Consider the following 15,549-nt stretch of genomic DNA (forward strand, 5'->3'; position numbering starts at 1 on the left):
ACTTATATATACAGTTATCACTTTAGTTCAGACTGATAGCACCTCCTGCTTGCACTGCTGCAGTAGACTTCTAATTGATTTGCCTGGCTCTTTCTACTCTAATCCATCCTCCATTCAGCTGCCAAAGTGATTTTCCTAGAGGCTTTGTCTGGCTGGGTCACCTCTCTACTCAGTAAATCCTGGTCATTCCCTTTTACCTCCAGGATCAGATAGAAAGGCCTGTGTTTGGCATTTAAAGCTCTTCATAACCTGGCCCTTCCTACATTTCCTGTCTTCTTACTCTTTCCCCTATTCATGCTAAGCCAGCTTACTTTCTTTACTTCATAGATGACACTCCATCTTCAGTCTCTCATCTTTTTGTACTGTCTCTTGTCCCTCGTGCTTGGAAGGTTCTATCCCCTTTCCTTGGTTTCCTTTACGTCTCATTTCTAATCCCATTTTTTACAGGAGATGTTTCCAAGTTCCTCCTCCAATCTCAGGTACTAATGATTGCCCTGCTCTGAGAAGACCTCCCATCTAATCTTTATGTATCTTCTATGTACCTCGCAATTTATTACATGGTGTCTCCTACATTACATTGTGAGCTCCTTGAAGGTCAGGATTGTTTTTTACCTTTAGCGCTTGGCATTAAGTAAGAACTTAATAAATAATTTTTGATCAACTGATGGATTGAACCAATGTCTACCTCTCAAGTCAACAGGCAATTATTCAGTGCCTGCTGTGTGCCAGGAACGGGCTGGAGTTATAAAGAAAGACATAAAAACTGCCCCTAAGGAGTTCGCATACAATTGGGGAGACAGCATGCAAACAGCTATGTAAAAACAAAATATATACTAGATATGTTAGAGATAATCACAAAAATAAGTCACTAGCTTTAGTGGAGATGAGGAAAGCCTTCTTGTAGAAAGTAATATTTTAACTAGGAATTTAAGGTTCCAGGGAAGATAAGGTGTAGAGATGAGGAAGGATACAGCTGCAGGCATGGGAGATATCCAATAAAAATCCATGGAGTTGGAAGATCAGTTTCTTATGCGAGGAGCAGTAATAAAGGAAGTATTACTGGACTGCAGACAACATAGATGGGAGGGGTCAGGTGTAAGAACTCTGGAAAAGTAGGAGGGGCCAAGATTATTTGTTGTTGTTCATTTTCTGTTGTTTACAGGTCTTTGTGACCCCATTTGGCATTTTCTTTGCAAAGATATTGTAGTGGTTTGCCAAAAGTCAAGCAGATGATTTTTATATTTAGTTCTGGAGGTAAGAGGAAGTTTATGGTCAGACCTTTCTTTAGGAAGGTCAGTTGACAGCCAAGTAGATGATGAGTGTGAATACACTTGAAGCAGGGAGACCAAACAGAAGGCTACAGCTATATATAAGGTGATAACCTGTGCCAGTATGGGCATTTTGTTAGAGGACAGATGTTAGAAAGATATAATCAACAGTTCTCCGCAGCTAATTGTATATGGTGACTGAGAGAGTGAAGAGTCAAAAATGACACCTATGCTGTTAACTTGTGTAACTGGGAGGTTGATGGTGCCCTTGACAGAGAGAGGGAAGTTAGGAAGAGGAGAGGGTTATGGGGGAAAAATAAGGGATTTGGTTTTATATATGTTGAGTTTAAAATGCCTGCCTCCCACCTTTTTTGCTTTTTCTTTTAGTTATGAATTTTTATTTTTAAGTAAATAATAGATTCCTTCTTTAATATTGTAACAGTTTTTCAAGAAATTAATTTTTAAAAATATTTTCATTTATTTATTATTATTGAATATTTTTAGTTTTCAACATTGATTTCCACAAGATTCTGAGTTGCAAATTTTCTCCCCATTTCTGCCCTCCCTCCACCCCAAGATGGCATATATGCTGATTGCCCCATTCCCCAGTCTGCCCTTCCTTCAGTCACCCCACTCCCCACCCATGCTCCATTCCCTTTCTCCTTACTTTCTTGTAGGGCAAGATAGATTTCTATACCCCATTGCTTGTATATCTTATTTCCCAGTTGCATGTAAAAAAACCTTTTTTTTTTTGAACATTTGTTTTTAGAACTTTGAGTTCCAAATTCTCTCCCTTCTTCCCTTGCCACCCACCCTCTCTAAGAAGGCAAGCAATTCAACATAGGCCACACACATATCATTATGCAAAACACCATAATAGTCATGTTGTGAAAGATTAACTATATTACCCTCCATCCTGTCCTGATCCCCTTTATTCAGTTTTCTCCCTTGACCCTGTCCCTTTTCAAAAATGTTTGCTTTTGATTACCTCCTCCCCCAATATACCCTCCCTTCTATCGTCTGCCCCCTCTTATCCCCTTCCCCCCTACTTTCCTGTAGGGTAAGATACCCAATTGAATGTGTATATAATTTCTTCCTTAAGTCAGATCCAAGGAGAGCAAGATTCACTCATTCCCCCTCACTTGCCCCCTCTTCCCTCCCAACAGAACTGCTTTTTCTTGCCACTTTTATGTGAGATAATTTACCCCATTCTATCTCTCCCTTGCTCCTTCTCCCAATATATTTCTCTCTCAACCCTTAATTTTATTTTAATTTTAGATATCATCCCTTCATATTCAACTCACCCTGTCCCCTCTGTCTATATATGTGTATATTCCCTTCAACTACCCTAATACTGATAAAGCTCTCTTGAGTTACAAATATCATCTTTCCATGTAGAAATGTAAACAAAACAGTTCAGCTTTAGTAAGTCCCTTATGATTTCTCTTTCTTGTTTACCTTTTCATGCTTCCCTTGATTCTTGTATTTGAAAGTCAAATTTTCTATTCAGTTCTGGTCTTTTCATTGAGAAAGCTTGAAAGTCCATATTTTGCCCTGGAGCATGATACTCAGTTTTGCTGGGTAGGTGATTCTTGGTTTTAATCCTAGCTCCTTTGACCTCTGGAATATCATATTCCAAGCCCTTCCATCCCTTAATGTAGAAGCTACTAGATCCTGTGTTATCTTGATTGTTTTTCCACAATACTCAAATTGTTTCCTTCTGGCCGCTTGCAGTATTTTCTCCTCGATCTGGGAGCTCTGGAATTTGGCAACAATATTCCTAGGAGTTTTCTTTTTGGGATCTTTTTGAGGAGGTGTTCAGTGGATTCTTTCAATTTCTATTTTATCCTCTGGTTCTAGAATGTCAGGGCAGTTCTCCTTGATAATTTCTTGAAGGATGATGTTTAGGCTCTTTTTTTGATCATGGCTTTCAGGTAGTCCAATAATTTTTAAATTATCTCTCCTGGATCTATTTTCTAAGTCAGTGGTTTTTCCAATGAGATATTTCACATTGTCTTCCATTTTTTCATTCCTTTGGTTCTGGTTTATAGTATCTTGATTTCTCATAAAGTCACTAGCTTCCACTTGCTCCAATCTAAATTTTAAGATGGTATTTTCTTCAGTGGTCTTTTGGATCTCCTTTTCCATTTGGCTAATTCAGCCTTTCAAGGCATTCTTCTCCTCATTGGCTTTTTGGAGCTCTTTTGCCATTTGAGTTAGTCTGTTTTTTAAGGTGTTATTTTCTTCAGTAATTTTTTGGTTCTCCGTTAGCAAGTCATTGACTTGTTTTTCATGATTTTCTTCCATCACTCTCATTTATCTTCCCAGTTTTCCTCTTCTCTTACTTGCTTTTCCAGATCCTTTTTGAGCTCCTCCTTGGCCTGAGACCAATTCATATTTTTCTCGGAGGCTTTTGATGTGGGCTCTTTGACTTTGTTGACTTCTTCTGGCTGTATGTTTTGGTCTTCTTTGTCACCAAAAAAAAGATTCCATAGTCTGATTCTGAATCTGGGTCCTTTTTCGCTGCTACTTGTAGAGTAGCAAGTACTTTGTCCCAATCTTTAGGGGCCTTGTGCTGCTCTTTTCAGAGCTACTTCTAGCCAGCAAGCTCTGCCACACCAGAGCTCTTCCTCCCCCAAGAACCGACAGTCCAGACCGCCACTCAGATCCAAGCAGGCTCTGCATTCCTGCTCTGATCCGATGCTTAATTCCTCCCACTAGGTGGGCCTGGGGCTGGAAGCAACTGCAGCTGGAAGCAGCCCCAGAGCTGCACCACTTCTGCGCCTCCGGGGCTGGAGTTGACCATGCACTCCTTTCACTCTGTTCTAGCAGTTCTACCCACTGACCTTCTCTGTTCTCTTTGGCATTTGTGGGTTGAGCAGTCTGGTAACTGCCACAGTTCAATGATTCAGGGCCCTACCGCCTGTTCTGCCTGGCTCCTGGTCTGGTTGGTCCTGGCACAGCTCATGCTGGGCTGTGCTCCACTCCCAGCTCCGTGCATTAGACCCTTCCCTGTGACCATCCAGGCTGTCCTGAGCTGGAGACCTGCTTCTTTCTGTTTTTTTGTGAGTTCTGCAGCTCTAGAATTTGTTCAGAACCATTTTTATAGGTGTTTGGAGGAACCTGGCGGGGGGGAGCTCATGCAAGTCCCTGCTTTCCAGCAGCCATCTTGGCTTTGCCCCCCTAGTCTGTTTTTTAAGGTGTTATTTTCTTCAGTATTTTTGGCGTCTCTTTTAGCATGTCATCGACTTGTTTTTCGTGATTTTGTTGTATCACTGTCATGTCTCTTCCCAATTTTTTCTCTATTTCTGTTACTTGATTTTCTAAGTCCTTTTTTGAGCTCTTCCATGGACTGAGACCACTTCATATTTTTCTTGGATGCTTTTAATGTAGGCTCTTTGACTTTGTTAACTGCTTCTGGCTGTATGTTTTGATCATCTTCGTCAGCAAAAAAGGATTCTATAGTTTGAGTCCTTTTACACTGTCTGCTAATTTTCCCAGTGAGTTACTTGACTTTTGAGCTTTTTGTCAGGATATGACTGCTTTCATAATAGAGTGTGCTTTGTCCCAAGCTTCAGGGGTTTTGCTCTGCTGTTTTCAGAGCTACTTCTATTCTAAGGCGATATGATGTTCCTCTCCTGGCCTGTGAGTGCAAGCAGTCTTTTCTGCTGTGTAACAACCAGGAGGACTCTGTCTCCACATCAGCCACGAGCTCTGCCATATCAGTGTTCCTCCTCCCCCAAGAGCTGCCAACCAGGACTGGGACTGAGATCCAAACAGGGCAAAGGAAGAGAACCTTGCCTCTGCGCCAATAAATTGATCTCTGCAATCCTGCTCTGATCGACCACTTGATTCCTCCCATCGTGTGGGCCTGGGGCTGGAAGTAGCTGCCGATGGAGCTCTGGTAGCAGCCGCTGGAGCTTCCTGCTGCTGCCACAGCGCCATCTCCCCTGTCCTTGAGGCTGGGGCTAGACTTGCACACTTCTCTCACTCAGGTCCAGCAGTTTTCCCCCTAACCTGCTCTGTGGTCTTTCGTGCTTGTGGGTTGAACAGTCTCATAACTGCCATAGCTCAGCGATTCAGGGCCCAGAAGCCTGTTCCACCCAGTCTACTCCTGGCCTGGTCTGTCCTGGCGAGGCCCATGCTGGCCTGCACTCTGCTTCCTTTATGGTGTGATAGACCCTTCCCAGTGACTCTCCAGGCCATCTTGGGCTGGAGAGTTTTTTCCCTCTGTTACTTCATGGGTTCTTTAGCTCTAGCATTTGTTTAGAGTCATTTTTTACTGGTGTTTGGAGGGATTTGGAGGAGAGCTCAAGCAAGTCCCTGTTTTCAAGCCACCTTCTTGGCTCCATCTCCGCTAGAAATTAATTTTTGAAGCTAAATTTCAGTAGTTTTGTAAGCAAAGATTTTTAATTTATTCATTTATACAATTTTTTGGCAGTTGAATTATAGCACCATAGATATGCCGCTGCAAGCAAAGTAAAAAAATTATCTAGTCCAACCCCTTAGTTTTACTGAGGAATCTGAGGGGGGTTAATTTACTTCCAGCATCACAAAAGTTATAAGAATTTTATTTGAGATTTTAAACTAGATCCTCTGATTACAGAAAAAGTGCTATTTTTAATATTCATTTCTTAAAGAAATGATAAAGATATGCATATACTAATTACAGAATTTTTTTTAGGGTACTTTTCCTCATGGAATTGACATTTTGACTACAGCTGACTATTTTGCTGTTGGTAACCGATCTAATTGCTTCCTTAATATAAGGTAAGTCTGTACAGTTTTTCACTTAAAATATACAAAATCATTGTATTTATGATGTAATTGGTTAAAATTGCTTTCTAACTTAGTCTTTTGTTTTTTTTTACCACATTAATGGTTATGTTAGAGATAATGGGGAAAGTACTTGAGGAAGAGTTGTTTCATTCTTTAAAAAAAAATCCTAAAAGTCTGCCTTCTCATACCCCCCACCTTCCAATACATATGAACAACAAAAACCCTTTTACAACAGGTGTGGTAAAGAAATACAAATTCCCTTATTGGCCGTGTTATAAAAAAAAGTCATTCCATACTTTGATTACTTTGTCTCTTTCTTGGAGGGTAGGGTAGCGTGTCTCATCATTAGCCCTCTGAAAATCTGATTGGTCATTCAGAGTTCCTAAGTTTTTCAAAGTTGTCTTACTAACATTGTTGTCGTTGTACAACTTTTTTTTTTTTCTGGTTCTCACTTCAGTCTGTATCAGTTTATGCAAGTCTTCCCAGGCTTCCCAGAAACCATGTTCTTCATCATTTCTCCGCCACAGTATTATTTTTTCAAATTTATGTACTATTACTTGTTAAGATGTTCTCCAATTATTGGATACCCCCTTAATTTCTAGTTCTTTGCCACCTCAAAAAGAGGTGGTTTTTTTTGTTTGTTTTGTACATGCTTATTCAGAGTTTGCTTTACTTGGGGCTAATGCCTCCTTTAATTACCTTTCTTCTAACTTTCCCTATTTCTTCTCTCCTTTCCCTTCTGTTTCCTTATTGAGTAAAAAACTTTTCTGTACCCAACTCTGAGTGCCTGTGTGTGTGTGCGCGCGCGCACGCATGTGCACGAGTGTGTGTGCAACACACCCATGTGCTTTTTACTGCTATTTGTCCCTCCCTTGACCGCTTCTGTGAGAATGAGATTCAGATTTCAACTTTTTCCTCCATTTCTTCTTTATCGGTATAGACTTCTACTTCTTCACCCTGATTTTGTGAAATAATTTTCTCTAATCTTCTCTCTTTCTTTCCTTAGTACATACCTCTTTCTCTTTCTTTCCATTTTTCTTTTATAATCAACAAGGTATTACAGAATCATTCCCAGGTCTTCTGCCTAAATTAGACTTCTGTGTAGCCTGTAATGATAGTTTTGAGGGGAACCGTGTATCATTTTCCCATATTAGAATGTAAGTGCTTTTCCCTTGTTCAGTTCCTTGGTCATATGTGTTTAACTTTTTCTGTTTCTCTTGACTCCTTCGTGCTTCCAAATTTCTATTCAGCTTTGGTCTTTTTATTAGGAATGCTTGAACAATCCTCTATTTCATTAGGTGGACATTTTTTTCTCCTATAGTGTTATACTTAATTTGGGGAAATTGTTCTTAGTTTTAAGTCTTTTGTCTTCTAGAATACCAAATTCAAATTCTCCGTTCCTTTATAGCAGTGAATACCAGATTGTGTGTTTTTCTGAGTGTGGCTCTTTGTTATTTGAATTCTTTTTTCTTGCTGTTTGCAGTACTTTTTTTTGGACTTGGTAACTCTGGATTTGGCCATCCTCTTCTTGGGAATTTTCATTTGGGAATTTATTTACAGGGGTGACTGATGGATACTTTCTTCTTTCATTTTACTCTTTGATCCTAAGAAGTCTGAGTTGTTTTCTCTTATGATTTCTTTTATTATATCTTGAATTTTTTTTGTCAAGACTTTCACTGATTCTTAAATTATCTTTCCTCCATCTGTTTTCTTGATCAGTTTTTATCATTTTTTTTTCCTGCTCTTTGACTTTAATAATTCTTGTGTCATAGGGTCAGTAGATTTATTCTAATTTTCAAGGAGCTTGTTCTTTGGGAAGGGTTTTATACCTCTTGCTGCCAGCTGATAATTTATTTTCCAGTTCTTTATTCCATATCTTTCTTTTCTATTTCAGTTTTTCTGCTAATGTTCATATTTTATTTATAAAAAATATTTTAACTTTTTAAAAACTTTTGGCTCATATCTTCCAGAAATTTTAGTTGAATAATATGTGCCTGAGGCGTATTTTCCTTTGAGTCTTTGTTTCTAGATTTTTTGAAGTCCTTCTGTTCTAGAGAGTGTCTTGAGAGTCTCTGCCACCATAATATCTCTTTATGATGGTGTACTTTTTTTGTTTGCTTATTTTTTTTACATTCTTTCTCACTTTGGACTTCATGTCAGGGGTAAGCTTTGTATGCTTTTGGAAGGAATGCCTGGATTAATATTGCTCTTGCTTTCTTGGGGGTACTGACTACTATTTTATTTTAGGACAGCTCAGATTGGGGACCTATAAGTTTTCAGTGCTCTCAAAATGGTTTGATTCAGGGCAAAATATGATTGCTCCTTTGGTCTGAATTTTGCAAATTTGTGACCTGTGTGTTGGTAATGAGCAATAGGCCTTTGAGCTTGCATGTTTGGAGTTTCACTTTGCTGCTGGACTTAGTCACTGTCAGAAAGCTGGAAAGTTCTGCTGGTTCAGAGTGACAGACTGTTTCAGCAATCTGGCTAGCAGCTGTTGTTGGGGTGAAAGACAAGCCCAACAACAAGAATGCTGCCAAAGTCCAGGTTCTTTTGATCTGCTTTACTAAGGAAAGCAATGTTAAGGGGGTAACAAGCTTTTTTTAATTCAGCATACAGATACCATTCACTTAGTTCAGGGGAAAAAGCCAGCACCCTGAACTTCAGAGCAAGTACAAACAAATGACAAACATCGACAGACAGACCAAATACAATTCCTAGTTACCAACATCTAAGTTCAGCCCGGGAGCTCATAACAAGGGCTGGCCCAGAGTCACGTGTGCCACCACAGCTGTGGGTAAGAGCTCCGAAAAATGGAAAGCCAACCCCTGGCTTTGTATCTTTTTCAGGGTCAAGGGTGAGTCACACATGCAACTCACCCATGTGACCTAAAATCTTCACAAAGAGGCGACTTAAACCCTCTTCAAATCAGTTATGGGGCAGGACATGGATAATCATCATATATAGCACAGGAACACAAAAGAGTAGTCACATTGGTAGGAAAACCAATAATAGTGTCAAAGAAAATCCAGAGGAGATAATATCTTATAAAAGTGGAGTTGGATGCTAAAGGTTGGTGAGGAAGAATGAGGATTGAGAAAAGGCTGTGGGATTTCAGTTAAGAAATTATTGATGACTTTGGAAAGAGTAGTTTCAGTTGAGTGATTGTGCTGTAAGACTGATTACATTGAGTTGTGAGTGAGAGCCGAGGATGTGGAGTCATGGAGAGTAGACATTTTTTTCCTAAGAATTTGGCTATGAAAGAGGAGAGAGATATGAGATGATAGCTTGAGGGGATGGTAGGATCAAATGAGGGCTTTTTTTTTTTTAAAGGATTGAGGAGACCTTGGCATATTTGTAAGGTAATAGGGAATTTAGAAGATCTAGGGTAGGAAGAGCCAGGAGATCAAATATTAGAAATATGGAAAGATTGTTGGGGTGGTCTGCTAGAAGATATGGGAAGGAATAATTTCAAGAGTTGGCTGTGGTGAAAAGTGCCACATATTCGCTGGACTAAAGACAGAGAGAATGAGTTCTTGCGCCAAAGGTTTTTGAGATGCAGAGTATAGGAGTAGGAAGAAGGGCAAAGTGAATGGATTCTAGTTTTCAGTAAAATGTGAGGTAAGGGTGCAAGGAATGTAGAAAGAAGAGAAAGCTTGAACTATCTACTGTGATTAGTGAGGCGGAGAATCAAGTCATTAAGAGGAAAAGGATTGTTTTTCTGCAGTGAGTACTTGATTTTTAATAACTTCAATTTGTTATAGACCCAGTTAACATGATTGTATGACATCCTCCAGCTCTGCTTGGTAGCATATGAATAGCAATGGGAGAGATGTTGAATGGTAGGAGTAATCCGGAGTCGGGTGTCAGTAAGCAAAATGGGCTCCTTAGCACTTAGTTCAACCAAGTGCCCTTGAATAGTTGGCCTTTGTCTCCTTTGAGTAATTCAGTGTATTTCATTGAGCCTTACTAGGTGCTAAGCCCCAGGCCCAAACCCCTATTAGGTGTGGAACCTATGTGGGTGTGGATTGGTGACTGGGGTGGGACCCAAGGTGGGACTGGCTAAGGGGAGGCCCTTACTCCAGAGCTGTGCTGTCTTGAGTCTTACTAAGTGCTAAGCTCCAGGCTCTAACCCCTATTAGGTGTTAACCTAACCTATGTGGATGTGAACCTCCCAGGGTCCTAAGAGGAGGGGCTAACTCAAGAGCCAATCATAGTAGCCTAAGTTCAGGTCATGCAGATGACGTTTGATGACGTCTGAAACCCTATAAGGAGAGGACAGAGCCATTTGCGCAGGGCTCTCGCTGGAGATGGTGTTGATGCGGAGACTCCAGGCAGCTGTAGCTAAGGGCCCTCCAGCTTGTAACCTGGATGCTGAGACTTTCTTGAACTCTGGTAACTATGTATTGGGATTTGAATCAGACAAGGTCTGTCTGTTGATGTTTGTACTTTGTTTGTATTTTGTTCTGAAGTCCAGGGTGCTGGCTTTTTCCCCTGAACTAAGTGAACGATATTTGTATGCTGAATTAAAAGTAAACTTGTCAACCCCTTCACGTAAGTTTCCTTAGTTAAGCAAATCAAAAGAACCTGTGCTTCTGCAGCGTGCTGGTAGCATTCTTGTTGTTGGGCTTTCATCCATACAACAGCTGCTAGCTGGATTGTTGAAACACACGAATGGCAATTGAACAAAGGGAAAAGGAATTCAAAGGTAAAAGACTGTAAATGTAGAATTAGTTAACTATAGTGTCAAGATTAGGAAAGGGGAAGGTGAAATTATGGTGGCATGGGAGGATACTGAGGAGTGGCAGGACTGTAGGTCATGCTGAGGACCAATTTTCTTAGGGGGACAAGTTTAGTATAGTCTTTTTTCTGTCCTCATTCTGTTTGATGTTTCTGCTGCATTTGACACTGGTGACCACTCTCTCCTCTTGGTTCTATCTTTCTGTGACTTACCATCCTGCACTGTACTATGGGTGTTCCCTAAAGCTCTGTATTAGGCCCTCTTGTTTTCTTTCTACATTCCTTTAAAGTGATCTCCATTCTCATGGGCTTAATTATCACACATTTATTTATTCAGCCCCAGCCTTTCCTGTGAGGTTCACTCCCACATTACCAGCTTCCTATTGGACATCTTAAACTAGGTGTCCTGGAGGTATTTCAAAATCAATTCTTTAAAAAAAAAATTATTATCTTTCCCCCTCAAGCCCCTTTTCCAAACTTCCCTATTTCTGTTAGTGGCACTACTATTCTTCTAGGTCTATCAGATTCATAACCGTAGCATTTTCCTGGACTTCTCATATTTCCTCACCTCACATAGTCAGTCTATTACTAAATCTTACCTTTTATACCTTGAAAACATTCTTCCTACTTATACAGCCCCCACTTCAGTTTACTTCCTCATCACCTCTCAATTAGACTATTGCAGTGGCAGTAATTGGTCTCCCTGCCTCAGGGCTCTCTAACTGTTGTCTATTCTCCACATAGCTATTTAAGGGGTTTTTCTTAAAATCTCTCAAATTATCTTTTCATAGATCTGACTTTGTCACTTCCTAGTCAATAAGTGCTAGTAAATACCATAAGTTTGGTGACTGTTTTTCTGAAATGAAAATCAATACTTGAAGTCGTAGAAAAAAGATATTCCTTTTGAAAGGGTTCATTAAAAGCAAAGATGGAGAATGTCCAGCAGGTTCAGGTGATTGTCCAGGTGTTTAGGTGAAAGGTTTAGAAGGGAACTTGGGAAAAAATATTAGCAGATTTCTCCGATTAAGCTCTGATACCTAAGATATATGGGAAATTCATATAATGTATAAGAACAAGAGTCATTCTTCAAAAGATATGAAAAGGAAGTTTTCAGAGGAAGAAATCTAAACCCTCAACAACTATATTTATGTTCCAAATTACTACTAATAAAAGAAATGCAAATTAAAGGAAGCTTGAGATTCTACCTCTTCCCCATTTATTTGGCAATGATAACAACAAAGGAAACTGGAAATTTTTTATGACCCTGCTCTCTCTTGGTTCTTCTGTTTCACTCTTCAGTCTCTTTTACTTGTTCTTCATCCATATCGTACCTTCTCATTGCAGAACCACAATGGTCTGTCCTGTGATCCCTTCTTTTTGCTTTATACTATTTTACTTGGTGATTTTAACTGCTCTCATGGGTTCAATCATTTGTATGCAGATATTCCCAAATCTTTATGTCTAGCTTTCCCTTGAGGTATATTCATGCCTCATCTATTTGCCTCTTGGAAATAGCAGACTGTATATTCTGTAGGTGTTTCAGCTGAGGGTAGCATGATCTATCCAGGTACCCAGGACAAACATCCTTTACTGCTTGCTTTCATTCACTCTACATGTATATCCAATTCATTGTCTAGTCTTAGAGTTTCTACCTTCCCATCTCTTGTACGTTTCCTCTTTTCCCCACTAATTTAGCCAACCCTAATTTATTCACTCATTTACCTCTTCTCTGGACTAGCCTTTCAACTAATCTTTCTTACTCAAGTTGTCTTTACTTAGGATGTCAATTCTCTTTTCAAGGAGCTCCAGCAGCTCCCTATTACCTTCAGGATAAAATATAAACCCCTCCATTTAAAATTTAAAGTTCTTGATAATTTGTCTCTGTCTTAACTTTTATGGCTCCCTCGTGGACTCTGGATGGGCCAAATACATTGACCTACTTGCAGTTCCTGGAACACAGCTCCCTATTTCCCATCACCATGCCTTTTTACTGGATGTCCTCCATGCCTGGAATTCTCTCTTCTTATCTCTGCCTTAGTTTTCTTGGCTTCTTTCAAAATACGGCTTAGTTGATAATGCTTTCACCTTTCAAATTACTTTCATCTACTCTGTATACGTCTTGTATGTATCCAGATATTTTAAAAGTTTTATTGATGTGGTTTTTTTTTACGTTACAAACATTTCCAGATTACTTCTACTTGTGAGCAGTCTCTTGTGACAAAACTAATAATATGATAATCTTATCTGAAAGTACATGCAACATTTACATCTGTAGCACCTCTCACAATTAAAAAAAATGAACACAAATCTGTTTTCTTTCCCTCCCAATCTCAGCTCATTGGGGAAAAAACCCCAACATTTTTGTGACAAATGTGTGTAGTCAATTAAAACAATTTACCTCAGTGTTTGTATACAAACATGTAGATACAAACATATATCTCATTCTGTACCCTAAATTCATCACTTCTGTCACGTATAGCACATTTCATCATTGGTCCTCTGGAATCATGAATGGTCATTGTATTGATCATAGTTCTTACAGCTTTCAGGCTGTTTTTTTTTAATAGTATTATTGTTACTGTATAAATTGCTTTCCCAACGTTCTGTGAATTTCATTCTTCATCAATTTATGAAGCCTTCAAAATCATTCATTTTTATTGTTTTGATAATATAGTGTAAATTATTCCTCTAGTTCTCCTTATTTAGCTCTGTGTCAGTTCACAGAAGTCTTTCCATACTATTTTGAAATCTATTTCCTCATTTCTTATAGCACAGTAGTGCTCTATCACATTCATCCACCACAAGTTACTCAGCCATTCCTCATTTGATGTTGTTTTCAGTTTTTTTTTAACCACTAAAAAAGGAACTGCTATAAATATTTTTATATATAAAGGGCACTTTGCTTTTTTTTGGATAACTTTTTGTATATAATTTCAAATTGCTTTTCAGGATGTTAGTGTCCCGTCATTAGTCTACCCAACAATGTATCAAATGCCTATTTTCCCACAGCCTCTCTAACACTTGTTTTTCTTTTTTGTCGTCTTTGTCATTTTGATAGGTATGAGAGGGAACTTCATAATTGTTTTAATTTGCAGTTTTCTACTTAGTATTGATTTGGAGTGTATTTTTTTGCATGGCTACATATATATACATATATATATGTATGTATGTATGTATGTATATGTGTGTGTATGTGTGTGTATGTGTGTGTATAGATATAGATATGTATCTATATCTATACACACACACATATAGTCTCAGTTTCTTCTGTTCATATCCTTAGACCATTTATCAATTAGGGAATGTCTTTTTTTCTTACAGATTGTATCAGTTACGTACATATCTTGTAAATAAGGGCTTTATCAGAGAAACTGGCTGCAAAGAATTTTTTTTTTTACATTTAATTGTTTCCTTTTTCATCTTAGCTTTATTATGCACTAGATACTTAACATATTTCCCTTTCATTAGAATGTGAATGTTTTCTGAACAGGGACTGTATCTTCATTACTTAACACAGGGCCTGGAACATAGTAGATACTTAATAAATATTTGTTGGTTGATGGACCAACAAGTACACTAATACAGTGTTGGTGGAAGTTATGAATTTGTTTCACCATTCTAGAAAGCAATTCAGAGCTGTACTCCAAAAGTCATAAAATTGTGCATATCCTTTGTTCTAGCACTAACTAATAGTAGACATATACTTCTGTGAATTAAAAATAAGAGAAAGGGGACCCATGTATATAAAAATATTATTTGTTGAATCATTTCAGTTGTGTCTGACTCTTTGTGATCCTATTTGGGATTTTATTGGCAAAGATACTACAGTGGTTTGCCATTTCCTTCTCCAGCTCATTTTATAGATGAGGAAATTGAGGCAAACAGGGTTAAGTGACTTGCCCAAGGTCACACAGCTGGTAGGTGTCTGAGGTCTGATTTAATGTCACATCTTCCTTGTGGCCTCTTATCTACTGCTCCACCTAGCTGTATTAACACTTTTTGTTAAGGTAAGGATTATAAGCAAAGTATATGCCCATTAATTGGAGAACAGAACAAATTATGGTATATTAGTGTAATGGAATAATAGTACTGGAAGACATGACAAAAGAGATTACATCACAGAAACTGGGGAAGACTTGTAGGAGCTTATGAAGAGTAAAATGAGCAGAACCAAGAGAACAGTATATACAATGACTACAATAATGTTAAGGAGAGCAGCTTTTAAATACTTAAGAATTTTGATCAATGCTGTGGCCTATCTTAAAATCAGAAGCTTCATGAGGAAGCGTATTTCCCATGTCTTGGTTGAGAGGTGATGGATTGTAGGTGCCCAATGAGACATATATTTACAGCCACTGACAATGTACGAATTTGTTTTATGTGACTATAGTTATTTATTACACGGGACTGTTTGCAGATATAATTATGGGATCAGGCAAGTGACTGGATATGATAGTCATTCAGAAAATAAAGAAAATAGTGAAACAGTTTTTTAAAAAAGGGAGAAGACAGCCAAAGGAAATTTAGCAGCCAACCCAGTCAAGAAGTGAAGTTTTCTCATTATTGTGTTAAACTTAACATGCACTTAAAAAAAACCAAACTACTAATAGTTCAGTTTTATATACTGTCTTCTTAATTTCATAATTAAAAAAAAGAACACTGAATAAGAGAGAGGAAAAAAAAACCATTACCATACCCTGTTTCTAGTCTCAGCTTTGACATTTGCTAACAGTTATGACTTTGGGCAAGCCCAGTCATTCTCCTT

At 38.6% G+C, this 15,549-nt stretch overlaps 1 protein-coding gene across 1 annotated transcript in view; it reads left to right on the forward strand.

Annotated features, from left to right (window-relative positions):
* Positions 1 to 15,549, forward strand: part of TBCD (tubulin folding cofactor D) — a 497,899-nt gene that overhangs the window by 243,547 nt on the left and 238,803 nt on the right. The window contains exon 18 of the mRNA XM_036767571.1: positions 5,953 to 6,038. Within this exon, the coding sequence (XP_036623466.1) occupies positions 5,953 to 6,038 (86 nt within the window). The remainder of the gene's footprint in view (positions 1 to 5,952; positions 6,039 to 15,549) is intronic.

Source organism: Trichosurus vulpecula, chromosome 7 (assembly GCF_011100635.1).
Source record: "Trichosurus vulpecula isolate mTriVul1 chromosome 7, mTriVul1.pri, whole genome shotgun sequence".
Classification (NCBI taxonomy): domain Eukaryota; kingdom Metazoa; phylum Chordata; class Mammalia; order Diprotodontia; family Phalangeridae; genus Trichosurus; species Trichosurus vulpecula.